At 34.9% G+C, this 21,729-nt stretch overlaps 2 protein-coding genes and 1 long non-coding RNA gene across 6 annotated transcripts; 2 read left to right on the top strand and 1 right to left on the bottom strand.

The window, feature by feature from the left end:
* Window positions 1–230: 230 nt before the first annotated feature.
* LOC138141293 (uncharacterized) lies at window positions 231–4,854 on the top strand. The gene is made up of 7 exons (XM_069062011.1): window positions 231–389; window positions 444–1,156; window positions 1,209–1,411; window positions 1,458–1,573; window positions 1,623–1,822; window positions 1,873–1,953; window positions 4,600–4,854. Exons 1-6 carry the CDS (start codon window positions 337–339, stop codon window positions 1,950–1,952), a joined length of 1,365 nt encoding a protein of 454 aa, XP_068918112.1. The 5' UTR covers window positions 231–336; the 3' UTR covers window position 1,953; window positions 4,600–4,854.
* LOC138141291 (transmembrane protein 135-like) lies at window positions 2,507–21,159 on the bottom strand. Of its 3 annotated transcripts, none has more exons than XM_069062008.1 (8): window positions 20,871–21,159; window positions 4,511–4,641; window positions 3,836–4,132; window positions 3,510–3,783; window positions 3,290–3,457; window positions 3,099–3,239; window positions 2,881–3,047; window positions 2,507–2,832 (listed from the first exon to the last, which is right to left on the bottom strand). In XM_069062008.1, exons 1-8 carry the CDS (start codon window positions 21,033–21,035, stop codon window positions 2,727–2,729), a joined length of 1,449 nt encoding a protein of 482 aa, XP_068918109.1. In that variant the 5' UTR covers window positions 21,036–21,159; the 3' UTR covers window positions 2,507–2,726. The 3 variants fall into 3 exon arrangements, with proteins under 3 accessions (XP_068918109.1, XP_068918110.1, XP_068918111.1); XM_069062009.1 differs by lacking the exon at window positions 20,871–21,159 and adding an exon at window positions 11,881–12,170; XM_069062010.1 differs by lacking the exon at window positions 20,871–21,159 and adding an exon at window positions 5,099–5,415.
* On the top strand, window positions 12,223–21,204 carry LOC138141303 (uncharacterized). 2 transcript variants are annotated; one of them, XR_011163066.1, is made up of 5 exons: window positions 12,223–12,375; window positions 13,064–13,179; window positions 13,921–14,032; window positions 20,814–21,010; window positions 21,155–21,204. It is a non-coding gene; the product is annotated as an uncharacterized lncRNA (long non-coding RNA). The 2 variants fall into 2 exon arrangements; XR_011163065.1 differs by lacking the exon at window positions 13,921–14,032 and having other exon boundaries at window positions 12,229–12,375.
* The last annotated feature ends 525 nt before the right edge of the window (window positions 21,205–21,729 follow it).

Consider the following 21,729-nt stretch of genomic DNA (forward strand, 5'->3'; position numbering starts at 1 on the left):
CCAATTTTTGGTGGTCTGTAATTCTTTGGGTACTTTTGGGGCGCATAAAAATTATGTATTTTTGAAGGATTTTGGGCTTACAACTGCAAATGCAAGATTAAGATTGTACGAAATGTTCTTTACATTATTTTAAATTTGTTGTTTTTTTGTACATTTGTAAACAAATGTCAAATTAGGCATTAATTTTACCCCATCTATTCAAAAAAATACTAAACACTCACTCTAAAACCTGTTTTATCGTCAGATTGAGGTTATGTCAAAATTTTAAATTTTGTAGGTTAGATGGTTCACGTTGTTTATTTCTGAATTAAAAAACCTCTGCAATTTGTTGCATCAATGTCGCTCTCCCAAAAACATTCAGGAAAGGTTTTGGTACCTTGGTTCAACATGTAAGTTCCATTTCTTCTACTGGACTTACCGATTCTAACCTCAAAATTTGGCAGCTCGGAATGGAAATCAGTCTACAATTTAATCTATTCAGATGGCCCAGACTGGCCCCTAGCTTTGCAAATCCTAAAAATATGGAAACTCCGAACGCCCCTACTGTCAGCAGGAGTCGAAGGAACTTTAATAATCCTGGAAGCTCTACTCGTAAACACATCTCAATTATCTTCATATGAAACCACCCACATTTTCTCCACTTCTTTAGTAAGATTTCTGAACTTGTGTGCTGCCAGTAGTGACAAACAAGGAACATTTTATATGACAGCATTGAAAAATGAACTGCCTAGATGGCTTATTAACATCAGACATGATATAGCACACAATCACACAGTTCCATCTCAATCTATGCTCGAGTTGAGTCTGAAATTTTGTCTAGATTGGCTTAAAGTCAAGTATTGGGATGTGCAGCATGAATGTATGTCTGATTTTATTGTAACCAAAGTGAATGAAACACTTGTTGAAAATTGTGTTTACATTTACACTAATTTACAAGAGTCTGAAGCTGTTCAAGATAATAAAGAATTAAAGAAGTGCATCAGCAAAATTGTAAAAGGAGATCAGCAAGTTAGCCGCAACAAAATAATGGGGAGGGTAAATAGTTTACTGAATAAAGCAATTCAAAATGATAGGAAGGGAAGTGCAGAAAAGATTAGCACATTGTTAATAGATAATTGTACAATGTTGTCAATAACATGTGAATCTCACAAATCTGGTACTTTTCAGTCTAAGTGAAACTGAATTATGATTAATCATCAATGTTTCAGGAACAAAAAAAATACCAGAAGAATTTCTAAATAAGTGGAATGAGCTTTTAAATATAGTCCATGAAAGTGAAATAATGCCAGATTTTATTTTTAAATTATTCCAATTTATCTGTGATGATAAAAATGATTTGTTACATAGAGAGGTAGCAAGTTTGTGGATAAAAGAGATCTTTTTGTGTTTGATTGATACAGAAAACTCTGAGGTATAAATGATTCAGTCATTTCATTACAAGTTCCTAATTTTATCAGTTGCAGCATACTTCTGACCTATGTTTTGAAAAGACAAATAATTGTATGAAAATCAAGGCTTTTGCAACAGAGATTCTAGAAAATCCAACACCATTCACATTAAATTTTATTCAAGAGTAAGTATCCAATGTAAAATTTCAAGTGAATTTTTATTCAATGTTTTAGAGTATTGAAGTACAATAATGCACCATCTGGATTCATTGATGATTCAGTTAACATTATAAAAGCATTCCAAACGCTTAATATCACTGATAATAACAAGATTCTAACAGTTGAAGATTTAAATATTGACGTGGAAGAATTGACTGTGAATGGATTAAATTGTGAAACTTCCCAACAGAATTCCAAATGGATATTAATTGAAGGTATGTTGCCCACTGTTTAAAAATTCTCAAAATGATCTCAAGCTTTTTAGATACTTCCCAGTACATGAATTTACCCTTAGGAATCTTGCCACATCAAGAGAGAAATAAAAATCCTCTCCTGAATATCTAATGTAAGATTTTTTTTATGAGGCAGTTGAACATTTTTGAAAGATTATTCAATTAAAGATGTACTAGACCACAAAAAAATCAGTAAAGAAACAATGCTAAATAATGTGCTGTCACTTTTATCAGCTAATAAGACGTATGATAAAACATATACATAATAAATACATTGACGCAAAAAAAAAATGATAACACGTTATCTTGTATTTGAATGTAAGTAACTGTCACGCCACTGTTACAGTGTTAAGTATATAAAAATATTTGACGTAGAAAAGAAATGGCACGTCAAAAAATGTTAAAGAAATTTGCAAAAAGTATTAAGTTTTTTATTTTAAATATTCAAATAATCATCTTTCGTGCTTAGCAAACCGTCAACTGTTAGTTCTAACATGCATTCTCAGACCGGCGAAATCTGAAAGACGTTAGTTAACGCTACGCCACACGAGCACCGCGGTGCCCACGCCGAATGATATTAATTTAAAAAATCAAATCTGATCACAATCGCTGGACTGGTAAAATTTTAATAGAGTGCATCAAGTTTTTTTTTTAATTTTTATTAGATATGTTACAACGGTAATAAACCTCGTTTATTAAAAATATGAAAATAAAAATAACAAAAAATAGAAGTTGCTTGCCCAGAACCGGTGCCACCTCCTTATAAAATACCAACAGTAACAACGTCAAAAAATTGTCTAATCTTAGAGTAAGTATTTCCTTAAAACCTTTGGAAACTAACACCCACTTTGACTAGGTCAAAAATGACCAATCGTGAAGTACTTTCCTATTTTAAGACTCTCTGTGTCTTAGTTAACACTAAAACACGTTCAAGAGATTCCGAAGTACCCAACCCCCAAGCATCCAACGGGATGCGGTTCATGCAGGCGATCCTACAATAACATTAATAAGAACCCGCGTGAAATCGTGATGTGTCGTACCTTCCGCCGGAAATCGAGTGCAAAAATTTCCAGTAACTAGGTCTCAGATTTGTCGGTTCTAGAAGGGCGGCGTGAAAGAGAACGGCAGTACTGAAGCAATAGAGGAACTCGGTAAAGCCAGGTACTCTGGGTACGATTCCTTTGTTGATTCCCATAATGTATGTGATCTAAAATTGAGCAAGTTAGAGTTGTTCGTTCTGTCGGGGGCAAAGACTCACTTGAGCGACTTTCCATAACACGTACAAAGATACTGTCGTGTCTGGATATCGGGTGAAGGCCATACCGGCAATGAGTCCCGCAGGTATGGCGAACGAAGGGCTGTCTTTGCCGGTGGCCCTTCTTAAAATACACAAAACAGCCTAAAAAGTCTGAGTAGTGGAGTAAACTCGTTTCGCATTTTGATTCGTACCCTGAACAGTCCTGAGAAGCCCCCGAGGAACACCGCCAGATTCAGCGTGTCCTTTTTGAACAAAATAGTTCTTAGGTTTTTGGGGGACTGGATTAATCTCCGCACATTAAGAACTAGTTTCAACGTGAGTTGTATCCCTAAACCAATACTAAACATTTTTCCAACGCCCTAAAAATCACTGAATGAGGAATGCATTTTTCCAAAGCAACACATTTATTACTTGCATGGTGTAATATAAACAACTAAACGGATGAGGACATGCAAGGTGTCTATCACAGCATTTGATTTTGTATATAATCTTCTTGTATACCCGCAGTGCCTGAGTAATAACGTGAAAAACTGGATTCTTGGGTTTCGAGCTCGAGTGCCAACTGCCTGAGCGTTGCCTCGACGATCCTACGTTGGGAATGTTTTGGACTTGTTGCCTGTAGAAGCTACTAGCTTGGGTGGATCTCGCAGTGTAGTCTTTCTCCTCATAAGGCCCCACGACAAACCTACAAAAGCACTTGTGTCAGTTTTTCTTTTGTTTTTTCCGCGTCTACCAACCTCAAGACACCGAACATGCTGTCTGTTTTCCCGTCCGGTTGTTTGTGGTATCCCGATTTGTAGTACGTAAGTAGAACGGCCATTCCGACGGCAAAGATGGCGGTGTCGCCATATTTGATGTTCCGCACCATATTTCTGGACAGCGCCATGTTCCATAACGTCTCTGTGGCGACATTGCTCACGTACAAACACAACAAAGTTCTTCTCGATGGTCTTTCGATGAGGATCGAGAAAACGCTCGACAGGAAGGCGGGGATCGCGGATATTGTCAAGATGTTGAAGTTTCCCAAAAGTCTCCTGAATTAAAAAAAAAGCAATTCTAGTAGTACTAACCACTATGGGGGCCATATAATCTTATTTGACGAGGAGGAAAATAGCTTCGCATTTAAATTCGATTTTATCACTCCAGATGGAGCTGTTGTAAAAATGTCTCATGGCCAACTCGATTAAACAACTAAAGCAGCACTACTTTAGACCTTATCAAATAAAATTATATGACCCCCATAGCGCCTCATTTATGGGCGCTACATGTCACTCCATGAGGAATACTACACTAGAAAAAATGTTTTCTAGTGTTCAGTCAACACTAACAATTTTTTCTTCTTTTTTCGTGGGAGATTGTTTGATTCGCAACTGTACTTCTATTTTGGTGTCAAATTAAAAATAATTTCTTACCGCAGAAGACATAAAAACAGGGAATAACCAAATCCTGTGCCGCTTAGAAACGCTGTTGATTGCAGAACTCCTAATACAGTTTTTTTCAGGTCCTCTTTTGTTGGTATTCGTCCTTTCATCAACAACGTAAGCTGAAACAAGGATCAATTTCAATGAGGTCGTCGATATCCTCCAACATCTTGAGGAAATATACTTCAACATGACTGAGAAGGAAGAAAAGGTTGTTCAAATAATTATTTACACATTTCCTAGACGGCACGATACAAGTAAACATTGTATCGTGTATGCACTTTCGATGCATAGATTAGAAAAATTTTGGACAATAAAGATATGAGGAAAATCAAGCTGACGTAATTTTATGATTGTGACAACTTTACGGTAAACCTCCATAAAATTGAAATGAATTAAATTCACTCGAATTGCTTATAAATTATTTTTTCTTTCAAATAGATACACTTGTGTTGCTATTCGCCCTTTGTGGCTACTTTAACATAAGCATAATATTAAACACAATTATGTTTTTAAAAGACTGGAGATGCTGCGACCGTCAGGCTGTTGTTGGACAGGAATTAACGACGCTAAACTTACCGAATAGTAACTTCCATAAAGTTTAAAAGACGGGACAGCGATTACCACAGCAAACTTTAACGGACAAGGAAGACACTTGTCCTCCCAATAATGAAGCTCTTTGCAATCGACCTCCAAAATTTGAAATTTACTGAATTTCACCATTTTTACAACAGGTAAACCGAGTGGTGTACACGGCCATTAATACATGGTGTGGTAAAACCGTGTGGGGTGATTTGTGTGTGGGGAATTATTTGTTAGCATTTACATCCAACGCTAATACCACCGAAACAATTGGTTGTTACGTGTATTGAATTTTTTTTATATTTTCTATGCAATGCAATATGTTTTTGTTGTAAAGTTGTACTATTGCGGCCAAAAAATTTCGTCCGTCACTTTCAAGGCCCTGACATGAAGTGTAAACTACCCTTAAGCACCAATAACCTCGTTTTGTTATCGTTATTGTCATTTTGACAATCTGTCATTCAGTCCATCAGTTCAAATTTTGTGAATACAAAGGACAAGTTCCACTCTTACACAATTACCACACGACCGCTAGTCGCTAGTGGCACTAGAGACTAGAGGCAGACTTGCGGCTATTTTTGGATTAAAGTACCAAACAGAGAACCGTGGAAATTACACGAGTATGCCGTAGTTTTTAAAAAATCAAACGAAAAACATTAAGGCAAAGACAAGGAAGTGAAACATTTATTTTTGTTTAAGTACTTAGCTAAATCAAAAGATAAAATGAATGAAGTTTAAAATCAATACTTGGTCATTGCTCCATTGGCGTCAATAACTCGTCTTACACGACGCGAGATGGAGAGGCATAAATCTCTGTGATAATTCCTATGTAATGATTGCCGTGCATTAGTAATCGCAGTCAAAAGTTCTGCCCTATTCCGAATTACTTGTCGTTGTTGCAAATTACGAACCAAAAATCTGCACTGCGACTTGGCCAATCAAGAACGTTTATGCTACCATTCTGCTACCCTATGTGCTGAATGCATTGAACAATTGTCTTGTTGAAATATGAAGTTAAAATTCGGAAAAATTCTTGAAACTAAAGGCATCATCACGTCTTCAAGAATCCTAACATAAACATCACTGTTGAGCCGATCTTCTAGAGACAACATTAGCCCAGGTCTATCCACTAAAATCCATGCCCATATGTTTGCCGAAAATCGACCGCTCCTTTCCGTTGTATTTGCTTGTATTTACCCCTTCAACAGCCGTCATAAAAGGGCTATTGCGTAATCTATTGAGAAGCATATTATCTTCTTCTGCAGTAAATGTGCTAGGCCTCCCTGAGCCTTGGCGTCTTTCAATAGTTCCATTCCATTTTGTCTCCATTTCTGAAGAATGGACGAAATTGTACTTTTAGGTATACGAAGGTCCATCGAAATCTGAGCTTGGGACATTCCTCTTTGTGCAAGAGTTACTATTTTGATTTTATTAAAATTTGATACCGATGGCATTTTGCTTGACTTTCAAAAGTGACAAGTAAAAACATCAATCATAATGACAATAAGGAATGGACTACACCGATTTTTTTGAAATGACGGAAAAATGACGGCCGAAATTTTTTGGCCGCCATAGTACGTGTCTTATGTTGACCACGAAAGGGGTCGCATTAAACCGTGATAGTGCAACAGATTGGAAGCCTAGATAACGTGTCAAAATTATGACGCAGTAATTTTTTTTAATATGTATACAGTTGTGGACAAAAAAAGGGGGAAAGTCTTGCTGCAGGTTTTCGCTAAAATTTAGTTGATTGCAACCGGTCCTAAATCTGAAGTTTTAACGACACTTGTCAAAAAAAATCCAAAAACGATCATGGCCCGCATTAGCAATTTGGTTAAATTGGGAATAATTTCTAATACTGAGGACGGTTGGTCAATAAGGCGGATTGCTCTCGGCTAGTTATCGCTAAAAATCCCGTATTATTTAAATATTATTTTATTTATTTTAATTTAATAAAATTTTATTTTCTACATTAAATACATGAGACGACAGATTTACACCAGCGAAAAAATATTGTCCCACTTTATTTTGTTCCCAACTGTACTACTTCAAGTTGTTTTGCAAAATACATATTTTGTTATCCAATAAACCCACTGCTACCTACCAAATTAGAAATCTTTTCATTGTAATACCGACTCGTTTGTTTTGAATGAATATGAATTTTTACCTGATGCACTTTGAACTCATGGACCTGATTTGCAAACAACCAGAGTTCATTTAATGTAAAATGTTGAAATTTTTTTTTTACATAAAAGTAGATTCACAAGAACATGTGACGGTATGCTAATACAATGTCTACATGATAAACGTTGAACATCGCACCATTATTAAAAGGGCGTGACCTTTTAACGTGATTCGATCCGTTTTTTGATATTAATTGTAGCCATTGATAAGTTACAAAAGGAAGCATCAAAATGGTGGGACCATGTCATTTCACCATTTGATTGTCGATTCTTCTAATCGAAAGAAGGCAAAAAGTCAAAAACCGACAGGTGGATATCGAGGGAATATGTAAATGTTTCAAGAAGAAACACCTTCAATGGCCGACAATGAAGTATTGTATAGTTATTTTCGTGTCTCCGCCCGGAGTTTGGTAGTTTGTAGATCTCGAAATCGTCCAGAAACGCGTGTCTTCCCGGCCTAGTCCGGCAAAAAGTAGGGTTTTTGAGTTGTCATCGGTTTCGGTTGGTATGTGTTATCAGGATTCTGTCAAGTGTCAATGTCAGTTCTGTGAATGGCTCTATAAAAAGCTCGTATTCCTCCTAATATCGATTTGATGATTTTTTAGGCAATAAGTGGTTGATTACGTTTTGAGCAACTTCTTGAATATAAATTAAATTTAATAAATGTCAGGAAACAAGAGTTGATTTTCAAATTTAAATGTTCAAATGTTGCCAACACAAAAAAAGTGCTTTCACTTTTATTTAACAAATATCCGCAGAAGTCGGCACAAAAAAGTTTGTGTATCACACGTCCAGAAACGATTTTGCGAGTACTCGCAATTGCAAGCCTCGGCGATCGCCTCGTTCCCCAAACCTACTAGCACTCGCAAACGTGCCGTTTCTGGCCTAGTGATATAAATTATTGCAGACTTTCGAAAAACATCATAGCCACAGGGGTCATGCACTCCAACATATCGTAGAGGGCGCCATAAGTCAAGGGTTTAAATCATAAAATCAAGTAAAGAAATGTTAATAGGTGAAAATAAAATTACATATATGAACTTGTTTCACTTGTTTTCTTCAAACAAGAGCTATTTGAGTTTATCATAACACAAATATGTTTTCTAGACTATTTCCGACTTTACTACCCTATGCACATATCAGTTGAGTCAATACTTGTTTACTTTATCTTTTTTAAATATTGGAATAGTTCGGCTTTATAACACTTCCACTTTAGCCGGAAATTTTCTTTACTTAATTTTTTTCTACGCAAACAACTAACGTAACATTTTAAAATTAAACTGGTTACAGTAAATCCAAATAAACCTTCTCGGGATTAATATAAAAAAAAAGGAAATAGACCGTATGACGTCATACGGAGAAGTATTAATAAGTCAACACAAAAAACCTTACTGCATCACAAAACAAATTTTAATTTATTTTAAAACAGGTTCGTCTTGGTTTCCAAAACACTTCCACAACATTCGTTATACCAGTTCATTTGAAAAAAAGTACTGACTGTAAATATCCAAATCCACCGAATGTCAAATCAAACCCTGCCTCATTCACTGTTACGTCTTATACCTGGACCAAAAATTACATACTATACCATAGTCTGACATTCTTTGCTTGGACCTTGGGTCTGAAAGATGGTTTCTTCCTCTCGTTCTCTGTTCCTTTCCATAAAAATTGGTCTACATTTTTTTAATTCACTCTATGTACAGCCACAACTGCAGTTGTTAGTTAATGAAATTGTTGTCCCAAGTCGTGAGTTTTATTAACTTAAAAACGGTTTTGTAGATTTCACAAAACCCTGTATTATTATTATTTTGACAACAATACAAAACGTAAATTGGTCCTTCGAGCCGGATACATCATCGCCGTCACGGCATATCATATAGGCAACATCAGCTAATCAAAGAACGTTTAGGCGGAGGTTCACTGCAGAATTGAAATCTTAGGTCCTAGCAAGCAAGGTCATTGAAAATGATTCGGATAAGTACGAAAATTTATTTTACAAAGTAACTTCAAATTCTAAATTACTTGCTAATGCAATTACGAATAGCAATTTTGATCTTGGGTGAAATTACCTAATATGTATTCAGTTGCCACACTTCAATGATTCTTTTATTGATTGATTAACATACCGCCACACATTCATGTCATTAATTCATAATAATGATTCACCATGTAAAATTGAAAATTTTCATTATTTAAAAGGTATGTAGTTCAACAAAATCAATAGCATTACAGAAAATCGAAATCTTAAGAAATCGTAATTCCATCAGACAAGGATTACGGATCTGCGTGGTCATTATTAATCTTAGGTAGGAAAAGAAGATATCAAAGACAACACCAAACTGTTTTCGTGACTAATCACGCAAAAACATTGCGGAATCTTTTGTATAGGTTAACGTCCAATATGAAGGCTTTATAAGCAATAAAAGGGCCAACAAGCCATTGGGACGATCTTCTATTCATTTAATTTCTCAAAAATTTTACTATCAGACAGAAGTCACATGGGAAAATACTATTCCACTAACAATCAAAGAATTAGCAGACTTTCTGACACAACGTTGCCAGACTCTTGAATCACTTCACAATAAACAATCAAACGTAAATTCATTTTTGAAATCTCATAAAACGTCCAACTTTTCATCAAAAATATCAACAACTAACCGAACTTATAATCCATGCATAATTTGCAATGACCATGACCATGATACGTCGTATCGACGTAAAAATTTCTTATCTCTGCAACTAATCAAAGATTATCACAAATTAAAAACACAATTTACGTCTGAATTGTTTAAACAAAGGTCACACAACTGCAAAATGAACTTCGGGAAGATACAAAGTGTGCAACGATGAACACAATACGATATTACACATGCCACAAGAACCATCAACACCAATCATTCGAACTGCAAATGTAGTTAACAATTTTTGCAAAACTCAAGCCATATTGGCCCTTTGATCAACACCAGTTGCCTACAGGTACTACAAGCATAATCAGCTACGTATAGTTGGATAGTATAGTAGATTATATCATTAAGAGTAGAAGTCAGTCTTTTTGTGCCAAGCCCAGAGATTGAAGACCGAGACGAAGTACAAAAATACCTTCTACTCTGAATGGTACATACTATTTTATCTTCATGGGGATCACAATAAAAAATAGGACATGAACTCATTTATTTTCTTTTGCTGCAGTTACAGTAAAATGACAATTTTAAGGCATTAGTAATTCCTAGTTCTCTTCTTGCAACAGATATTATTAGTATTTGAAGGTTCAATAATATTAGTAAGTCTAAAGTTTATTTTTTAACGTTGAACGGCCATCTTGCTATTTTTGATTTTGACATAGTTTCGTTACGTTTAACACTTTCGTTATTTCGCTTTTTTAGAGGCTTTTTTAATAGGAATAATTTAATTATTAAATATTTCGTATAATTATTGATAAATAAATCGTGAGAAATGCTCCAAATCATCTTACATTTGATTCGGTCGAGCCGCCTATGGACATTTCAACACTCCTTGGTAAATTAGGTTTAAAACTTAAATAAAACGTATTTCACTTATCGCCATAAACGTTTTAGTAAATTAAGTAAAGCTTATTAATGAAGAATCGTAAGTCCAAAAACAAACTGCTTAAGGCAAAACTTCTTTGGGCGCGGGAAAACCAAAGTGTTTATATCGCTCTGATTATTCTTTTGTTTCTGGATCATAATGAGAGATCCACATTTTGTTCATTACAAACGATCCAAAAAGTTAGAATAATCCTCAAAAAAACTGGATGTTGTCACTCTCACTCGTCTTTGGTCAGCGTTGTCATTTGGGGATTTATCAAATTATAGTGAACGAAAAATGTTTTAACCCAATTCGCTGAGCCTCCAGGATTATGTTATCCAGATTATTGATATTTTTCTAGCGATCATAGAACTGGATCTTCTCACGAGGTTTTGTCTATGACCTCCGTTTTTTTCCCCGCTAAAATCCGCAACACAATTTTTTATGGTGGCGCAGGAAGGATATCGATCCTTCGGTGCATTCAACACATCTGCATGGGTTTGCTTGCAGGACAATCCTTGCAGGAAAAGGTTCTGTCCAATCTCCAATTTTTATCGAATCAGACTTTTTTGTTTTTGCTCATTAAATAAAAAATAAAATAATGAAATGGTGATATATTTTTAATGCAAATTTTTCGGTTGTAAAATACATAATCGTATAAAAACACCTACATTCAGAATAATAAATTTGAAATGTTTGAAGTATTCCAGGACTTAAGAAAAAAATGTGGCGAGTCACTGCTACTATTTTTTACGAAGAAAAAAAATCAACGCTCAAAAACAAAACACTCACAATAAGTTGATCAATCGCAAGATAATACATTCACAATTTCTATATTCATCTTATTAATTCTTAACCTTTAAACTATCCAGCGATAATTTTTGTCATTTATTTAATCTAGGCGCTTGAACTGTGGTAACTTTCTGGAGACGTCACCGATTAACGTCTTCCCAGAACGCAACTTCACCATTTCCATCGCATTACGATGCAATGAATGTCGGTAAATTCTCGAGGAACATTCCCGAATTTATTCCTAGTTATCCTACTCACCAGGTAGACAACCGCGTACATCTGAAACGAAGCCCATACCGCCACGATTCCCGTCTCCGCTTCGAAACTGAGACACTGGTTGTCCCAGAAGTGGAGCTCGCGACAGTCAGCCCCGATCGTCTGAAATTTGCTGAGCACCTGCACCATTTTTCCTGCGCGTCTATCAACACTCAACGCACGACCGAACTTCGGACACCACCGAGCCAATATTTTTGCGAGACCTGTCAAAACTCGGTTTGAAGAGGTTCCCTATTTGTGCTTATCAATTTATTAGTTGTTGATATTTACAATCGACGCCATTGGTGGAGCGATTTTTTTAAATAAACATTCGAACGTTGATATCTCCTCCCTTTTCGGATTGCTCGTCGACTATTTTCGATCGGGGCTTTACACTGCAGTGTGCGAAGACGTCGCCGAGTGTGGTGAGTTATCGAGGAGATATCGCCGCATTATTTTAGGCCACATGGTATCACAGCGCACTGACCCAACTGCTAGGTATGTAGGTAGTGTGAAATCATTTAATGAGATCGTAACTTATTTAATTGGCTTTGACAGGCCCACTAACCACCCGTTTCTGCCAATAAATCATTCACTCGCCCAGACGCTGATTTAACATGTATTCTTAAAATCATGCGAGCTCTTTGCTGCTCACTTTGCTTCTCAAATGGTTCTTTCCCAAAATTCCAAAATCGTTTTTGAACTGACGAATTCTCCTTTTAAAATCGATCACTGCACTTCAACTAACGTTGTGCAGATTCGAGTCAAGGCTGGAATCTTAAATGATTATTAAACTGCTTCTCACTAAATAATAATTTCAATTTAATTGGTGCCAACCACATGAAACTTCACATGTAAATTCATGGATTCAAAATTATCAGTGCTATCAACGGTCATTACGTCTTCTCCCCACAAGCTATTTCACACCCCACTAACTACCACACAGATGAGAACTTTTGGACCATCTTTACAATGGAAACAAAAATAAACTCACTTGTTAACGCACCAAGTACTGAAATGTTTTTCCGCAAAATACCTACTGATTTTATAATGTTTTGATAGGCACACTTTATCTCTGTAATAAATGGACGTCTTGTGTAAATGCATGATCTAATCACATAATAGTTCGCGCCAGAACTTAGCTTGAAGGCTATTCTGTAAAAATCCATTAAGTATCGTGTTTTAGGTTGGTTGTAAAAGACCTAATCTTCAAATTTGGAATTCTCCAATGGAATGAAGTGTGTGCAAGAATGCAGAAGCTTGGTCCTTCGATATCGATACGGTAGAGCCTATTAAGGTCAGGTATGTTTTGTTTGGTAGGAAAACAAATTTACTTATTAAGTTGGGTTAAAGATGAGAGGCTTCCACGCAACTTTCGTCCGGAATGTAATTTAGTAAAATTATCCGGACAATAGTAGCCACTTGAATAAAAGCCTTTTTCCCGTCATTAGGAATATTAGAAAAGAAAACTGTGTTTATCCAATTAGTGCTCAATTTTCATTCAAGGAAAAAGCGAATCAATTTGTTGTTACGTTTACAAAAATAATAGTTATTTTCCTCATTAAGTCTCCAATCATTTTTTGAACCATGACTACTTAATTTTTTATGTGAACAATTTGTATTTTTACTTCTTGTGTATGCAACCAGTTATACATCTCACATGTTCAACTCGACGTCATCAGTACGCGCATATTAAAGAAAAACTATAGAGGACCCTGAACTTATAACAAAATTTTGGAAAACCCAAATGGCGAAAATTTTGGAAATCGTTTAAGTCAATGGAAATGAACCTTCTTGAGCTTCAGAATTTGTACTTAACCAGATGTGGCCAAATTTTCGTCATTAACTATTTATTGCTTCCTTTAATTATCTTTAATGACTTTATGTTGATTTATAACAAACGAAATGGTTGCATCATTGGATACTATTGGGTTGCAATTCATGTTTCAATTTCGAAACAATATTTTTTACAGCCCTTTCTAAATACGCTTCGCCGCAAAATTAACGCATAATTTAGAAAATCAATCGTATTTCTTTTTACAGATTTTTGCACTGCCAATCCACCTATTCCACGGAAGAAGGCAATGAGTGGGAAAAAGATAGAAGAAATAAAATTCCCAATGTTAAAATAAGACAGACGATTGCGCAGGAGTCGGTATGGAAAGCGTTATTAACCTCTTTTTGTATATCGCGCGCTGTCACTGCTTAGAAGTGGCTAAAGCTACAAACAGTCATAACACTCATTCACAGCTGAATGTCGGTTATTGAGGTTAAAACAAAAGAAAATATTAATTAATTCTTTAAAGTGCTATCATGGTTGCGAATTGCTGTGTACCTGCTTGTAAAGAAAAATATAGAGGATCGACAAAGTCAAACTTGCTTGCTTCAAACCTTGAAACGTTAAATATTACTAAAAATTGCACCAAAAATGTTAGTAACTTCTGGAAGTGGTTAAAGTCACGTAGGCAACACTCCTGACAACTGCGCATGTATGGAAAAGCATTTTACGCACATTGAATAGGTGGATTGGAAACCAAAAATGTTCATTCGCATTCTCTTAAGGTTTTTATCCGATACTCATTAAAAACAATTTTTTCTAATTCAGTTACGAAAAGCAACCATTGTGATATGTAATTTTAATTGTCAAACGTGCTTCATTTAATAACTAGTCAAAAAAGTGACATTATACAGGGTGATTCAAAACGAACGCACCAACTACTAGCAGTTGTACAGAATACAGTGAGAACATAAAAAAATTGAAAAAAAAATTTCCCCAACTTCCATTAAAAGTTACAGCATGTTAAAGTTAGAAAATTTTAACCAAAAATGTTCTTGAAAAAAAATGTTTTTTGTTCCAATTATACTAGACAGAGTATTCATTCAATTGCAATAACATTCACTAATTAAATTATTTTTCTTTTGGTCCATTTGCTTTTTTAAAAACCAAAAATTTTTGTTACACAATTTTTGGATATGTAAATCTTGTATATGTCAACAAAAAAATCAAAATTTGGAAAAATAAAAAAAACAAAAGAGCATCAAGAGAACATTTGTATTATTTTTTTCACGTTCCTCTCACTCTACTTGATACGATTACAAGTAGTTGGTGCGGTCGTTTTGATTCACCCTGTATTATCACTAGTGTTAAAAAGTGACCTTAGTATTATTATCCCGGAAAATTATTGAAATAGCAGATTTAAACACGATTTTAATTAGAATGTGTGCTTTTCGTAACTAAATTAGAAAAAATCTTGTATGAAACACGTAGCAAAATGGCTATTTTTTTGCACACGACATGTTGGACCGAGTGGTCCAATTGTCACGTCTAGTGCAAAAAAGACGCTCATTTTGCAACTCGTTGCAATATTTCATAATGCATAATTTAAAATTTAAATTTACAGGCTTTTTTAAAGTTTTAAACAGTATGCGTTAATTTTGCGGCGAAGTATACAAGGTGTTTCTGAAATATGTGTGGATTAATTTTAACTGGTAATAGAACTCGTCAAAAGGAACAACTTTTCTATCTACCATTTTGCCGAAAAACAATGTTTAATTCCAAAAAAAATTGGAGAGATTTTTCACTAAAATAGCTCTACGCCACTAAATACTGCAATGGCTAATTGAGATCAGCGCTAATATGAAAAAAACATCCATTTTCATCCAGAAAACGTGTTTTAACGCCGAAATCGAAATTCAAATAAATCTACCCGTATAGCAAAAAATCCACTTCGTAAGAATCTGGTTGTTTCACGTTTTTAGGTAGCTTAGTTTTGGAGATACGAACGGTTTTAGGAAAATCTTTCCTAGTTTTTTAAGCCATTACGCAACGTTTTTCGCCAAAATGGCAGAGAGAAAAGTTGTTCCTTTTGATTAGTTCTATTACCAGTTAAAATTAATGCACCTATTTCAAAAACACCCTGTATGTAGTTTTTTAAATAAGAGAAATGTTTACTATTAAAAAGTGGAGTTTCCTTATTTATTTTTATCATTAAAATGCACAACACATTACCGTCAGTAAATGATGAACCGTTGTGTCTTTTTCAATGTCAACAATCTCAGTGTCAAGTTTTTTCTAAAACTTTTTCAATATATTCAACACAAATCCCGTTTTCGTAGTTTTTTTTTTTAATGTCAATTGACGGATGTCGGGAGTCACGTAATAACTTTTGTCCGCAATATTTTTAGTCTTTAGTCAAGAAGGGACGAAATTTCATTTTTCAATCAATGTCTTTTACGTCAAGGGTAATAAGTGATGAACTACCCTCGTACATTTTTATTTCCTTTATTAAAAAATATCAAAACACTAACCAGAAATATTTCAACTGGACAAACCATTAAAAATTAAAAAAGTTTCCTTACGTTTAAATTGTTCTTGCATGTGGTTGTAATAATTTCATAGAGAATGAAAGAAATTTGCATTTATTAATTTTTAATTAGTTTGCATCAAGTTTTGTAACGCGCAATTATTAATCACACCAATTAACATTGATTAACACTAAGATACCTGCTTCGGACTCACCTTTAGTCCCAACAAAAGGTCATTTAATTTTTGTAACTTCATAACATAGCTAACCAGCTAAAGAAAATAAGTTATCAAAATATCGAGAACACAAAATGGAGATGATGACACAAGATGATGTAGGTATCTGTTTTGTTTTTAGTAGTAAATTGTACCAATAATTGGACCGTTTAATTCTTGAAATTCATGAAAAATTTTGTGGGCTTATCATGTCTCATATTCTTGTGATAAATGTGGCAGAATCTGACGTACAATATCCACATAAACACGCTCATAATTTAAAATTATTATCGTCGCTACTACAGAGATTGTTTCACAATTTTACAAAACATTTAGCAACATCTGATCAACAAAGACTGTAAACATACAAAAACAAAAGAAAACTTGTGTACAAAACTCGTAGGGTACAAAAACCATGTGGTTAGCCTTGACAGTTTCTTCGCTAATAAAATACTTACTCGTGAAAGACAACAGATACATTTAAACGTTAAACAAAATCGTAGCCAACTATTAAATTAATTTAATAACCTATTGTGCAGTAATTACTAAATTAGTAATCACGAATGCAATCTCGTCCACATGTTTTCCTTAATCACCATCAATCGATTTCTCCCAATAACTTTTGTATCGTTAAATTAAATTAACAACGAACTAGTCACACTCGCTACAAGAAATCTTGTATTATGCTTCATCATTTCCGATCATGTGATTGTTAGACATTGCACAGTGGCACCGTAATAAATTAATTAATTTGTTCAAAAAAGTTTTGATTACGAAAAGACTACGCAAAAGAAGAAACGATTAAAAAAGTGTGCCGTGTATCAGTCAATAAAATTTATTGAAGCGTCAATAAAAAGACATTTTACTGCTGTTTGTCAATATCTAAAAAAAATATGTTTGCACTTTACACAGGTGTCCCTAAAAAAGAAGACGAGTCCATAACTCCCTTATTTATCGGACGATTTTAATTATCTATGTACCAAATTAAATGGTTGTGAATAGGCTACAAGATGGCCCACTAAATTCAATTAAGGGCTTCAAGGTTAAATTGTCAAAAAAAATTTTTTTTCAAATGGGAACATATACTTTTTTTCAGAAATTCTGATAGAGATTTTTATTCTGAAAACAGCAATGCATCACAAGTATAACCTCCCATAAAAAAATAACATTAACTTTTGAAATAAATCACGAGTACCAAGCGAGAAGCAATCAAAATGGATTACGTTACAATGTAATAACCACATTAAGTTAGCTGGAAAAACAAATGACAAATAATAACATAGGAATTGCGCAAAGATGCCGCCAATGTTTAGCGCATAGACGATAGTAGCGTTTTTTTAACTTTTTTTTGTATTTTTGTTATAAGTGTATACTTGTGATACACTGTTGTTTTCAGAATAAAAATCTCTATCAGAATTACTAAACATAAATATGTATTCGCATTTGAAAAAAGAAAAAAAAATTGACAGTTTACCATTGAAGCCCTTGGGGCTATCTATACATGAATTTATTAGGTCCTTTTGTAGCCTATTCACAACCATTTAATTTGGTGTATAAATTGTTAAAATCCTCCTATAAATAAGGGAGTTATGGACTCGTCTTCTTTTTTGGGGACACTCTGTATAAAGCGTTCTTTTGCTCAGACTTTTAGTCCCTTGCGAGTAAAGCACAACCGATTCAATTTTATTCACTGATAGTGGAACTGTTACGTTGTCATATTTTCTTGAAATAATAATAAAGTAATATACGAACAAACAAATTGAAAATGCCATTGATACCCTGAATATCTACGAGTATATGTATTTATTTCATATTAATATGTATTTACATTTATGTTGCAATCATTGCACCAACTTTATTCAATAACGTCATGTTGACATATACAACGTGTTTCAGAAATAAGCACATTAATTTTAACCAGTGACAGATCTCATCAAGAACAACAAAATTGTTATGTACCATTTTTTAAAAATAAAATTTTCATGGGTGTTTTACCCCCCATAAATGATCGACTGTCTATTTTCTAGTTATTTGACCCAATGACAGTGACAGTGAAATACATAATAGTTTTTGTAAAATCAGCGCAAAACATTGTGTTTTTAGAATAAAGTTTTTTCATTCTGCGGCCGAGGCAGAGATAAGAGGATTAAATTTTTAGTTAGTTTATCGAATATTGAATACAAAGATATTGTGTTGGCGTATGATGAAGCGTGCGGGAGTGCTCCTTGAGCCCAGAAAAATTCCGTACGACTTCTTGTGGGGTACATGAAGGACTCGATCCCAACTGCACAATTGATGTTTTAAGGGAACGAGTGGAAAATGCTGCCACAACAATTCGTAATAATACGGGAATGCTGGAAAGAGTGGAAGAATAATTTCGTCGGCGGTCACTTTGAACACTTCTTGTTATGATTAGTGATTACTCTGATTACGGATCAATACACTAATTTTAGGAGACATTTTGTCATTACCTTAGGTATGGGCAATTCATTAGGGTCAGTTTAAAATATGTATGTATTTATTATGAAAATTGTTTTCATTTAATATTTACCATATGATTCCCTTTTATCTCCTCCATCCTTATCATTATAGGTCACAGCAACGAGCGCAGCAATTAGCCGCTGTGGTTCAGTTAGCAAGAAACAAGTGAAAGATTTAGAAAAAAAATAATTTACATATACAGGGTGTTATTGAAATGCGTGACCAAATTTTAACCACAAGCTACTGGCTTCATGTAGAACTCGGAAAAAATATTTAAAAAATTCGGTCAAAAAATAAAATGACATTTATTTTTTGAGCTACAATTTTTTTTAATTGCTTTTAGTCTTCTACGTTGTCCCACAACCTCGTAGGTAAAATTTCGACACATTTTTAAAATACACCGTGTATAAAAAAAAATGTACGTCAATGGGAAGTAACCGCTAGGAAATATGTTGTAAAGTCCATTCATTTTGTATTGAACTTTTCAAGGTCAAATAATTTAAATTTTGACACTGTAATTATGTTTTGTAAATAGTGACATGCATATAACCAACATAATGTAATTTAGCAATGCTCAATTCAACGTTTACGGTGTTTACCTGCATGTCACTATTTACAAAACATAATTACAAAGCCAAAAAATAAAATTATTTGACCTTGACAAGTTCAATACAAAATGAATGGACTTTAAAACAAGGAAATCGCATTACTGTACCCTGTTTGGTAATTGTTCACTTTAACTACTTCTGGAATTTTCGCGTTTTTTCTGACTAGACAGCCTCAGGGCGTCCTCCTAGATCGTGTCCCGCCATTCAAACCTTGTGCAAATGCCTTTTTTTTCCTCTCTTGTTGTGTTTCAAGGTCGCGTCAAGGTCGCGCCAAGTCTTAGTACAACTAAAGGGTAAGGAAAATTTTCATTTGCACAAGGTTTAACTGGTGAGAAACGATGTAGAAGGACGTCCTGAGGCTGTCTAGCCAGAAAAAACGCGAAAATTCCAGAAGTAGTTAAAGTGAACAATTACCCCCTGTTTTGTTGTGTCTTTTTGCACAAATTTTTTTACCATAAAATAACTAAACTACTGGGTGTATCTTTAAATCCTTTGTGTAATTATAGTCCTCGCTGCGCTGCAATAATCTCGTACTCTGATCGAAAAGTAAGACTTTTGACATATTTTATAACATACCATCAAAGGCCAACTTTTGCATTGGGTGGTTATTTCGACCACACTGTATAAAATTACCAATGAATGCGAATGTACTGTATTTATGGGTTAATTAATCAATCATATCGTACCTTCGATTATTTTGTCAATTTCATCATTTACTTCTTACAAAACCGGAAATTACCACTTGATGGTTCCCTTTACACGTTTTTATCACAATTTTTTGAAACCATTGTACACAACACTCTGATACAGTAATGGTTTTGTTTGTTTACTGACTGTCACCTGTCTCTGTTTTGTTTCCTTAGTTACGAGGAAAGTACATTCTTGATTTCTCTTCATACATTATTAAACCTCTTAAAATGTGATTTTCTAGTCGAATCTGTTTCGTATTATTTTGATTTCCTCACAAATCAAAACCATCACTTATAGATTATAACAGATCCTACGTGAAAAGTACGTTAACCTTTCATTTTTGACTCCAGTGGATAACTTTAATTTGTTGAATTGAACTTACGAGATGCGAAATACATTGTACGATGTTAATTTTAACCACACCAAGGACTATCGATCCATATATTTGTTTAATTATAAGAAGGTGGTGCATGGAGTTTGTCTTGACCACGCTGTATAGTATTCCAATCGATAAATTTGTCGGCATACGCTCAAGTGAATAATTTTGTTAATTTTCGGAGGCAATGCAACTGTATTTTGTTGAAAACAGAACGATTTAGTGTATTACTGTATCGCGTGTTTTAAAAGTTTGTTTGTAGCAATAACAGGTGTTACATAAGAAGGTGGGATTGGGCAAGGGAAAGCAAAGTACAAACCACGTAAACTGTCCCGTATATCCTTAAGGAGTCGAAGATTGCATAAAAATACAGCCCACAAGCTGCCTGCAAGCAACTGTTGGTCCAGGGGTGGACGTATTCCATACAAGAGGTCTTGAGAGTTCCGATCGCTGGAAGAGGTAATTTACTGTGAATCTGGGCCATTTCACACAACCACTGACTATGCACTAATTCCAACAGACAATTATTCCCAACACTTCCCAAACTAACTCATTTAGCATTTCCACCTAGATGTGCTGTTGTCACAGAAACTATTGTTGCAGAGTTCGCATTTTACGTCACATGACAGGCTGAATCGTCACAAACAGAGAAACAGGTCCTGCTAACACAACAATTCCACTTTCACATAAAGAAAAGCAAACAGCTGATTATGCTCTGCCACTTCTTCCTGGTGTTTACAAGAGTGGTCGAAGTGTGGCTCGCCAGATGGCAGACGCGGCGACTCCGTAAAAACGACAATTTGGCAACGGTGTAGAATTAGAATTTGACAATGGCTTTAAAATGTCCTAACCTCAATAATCAAAGTGTATTGAAAACACAAACGCAATGAGCGAACACCTTCTGGATGCCGAGAATTGGAGAGTGGAGGCCAACGCGGTGGTGAGAGACATAGGGAAGCATGTCCGGAAAATTGACGTTTTGGACAGCACCGACCAACTGATTTATTTCAATTTGACGACGATAGAAGGTAAAGATTTTTGCGTAGAGCTTTCAGGAAATGGTTTCCGAGTGGTGGGCACGAGTCACAACCAGAAAGACGACTCGAGCGACGAATATTTCGAAACGCCATACACTCTGCTCAACAAAATCAGCCCCACGTTTCAACAGTCATTCGGTA

Source organism: Tenebrio molitor, chromosome 1 (assembly GCF_963966145.1).
Source record: "Tenebrio molitor chromosome 1, icTenMoli1.1, whole genome shotgun sequence".
Lineage (NCBI taxonomy): Eukaryota > Metazoa > Arthropoda > Insecta > Coleoptera > Tenebrionidae > Tenebrio > Tenebrio molitor.

Excerpts from the sequence above, each read along its gene's own strand:
- LOC138141293 (XM_069062011.1), top strand. The coding sequence starts at position 337 with ATGTCGCTCTCCCAAAAACATTCAGGAAAGGTTTTGGTACCTTGGTTC. Across the intron at positions 1,157-1,208 it reads ATGTGAATCTCACAAATCTG|GAACAAAAAAAATACCAGAA; the intron begins GTACTTTTCAGT and ends TCAATGTTTCAG. Across the intron at positions 1,412-1,457 it reads TTGATACAGAAAACTCTGAG|TTGCAGCATACTTCTGACCT; the intron begins GTATAAATGATT and ends TAATTTTATCAG.
- LOC138141291 (XM_069062008.1), bottom strand. The coding sequence starts at position 21,035 with ATGGCCCAGATTCACAGTAAATTACCTCTTCCAGCGATCGGAACTCTC. Across the intron at positions 3,784-3,835 it reads AGCATGTTCGGTGTCTTGAG|GTTTGTCGTGGGGCCTTATG; the intron begins GTTGGTAGACGC and ends GTGCTTTTGTAG. Across the intron at positions 3,240-3,289 it reads GCTTCTCAGGACTGTTCAGG|GCTGTTTTGTGTATTTTAAG; the intron begins GTACGAATCAAA and ends CAGACTTTTTAG.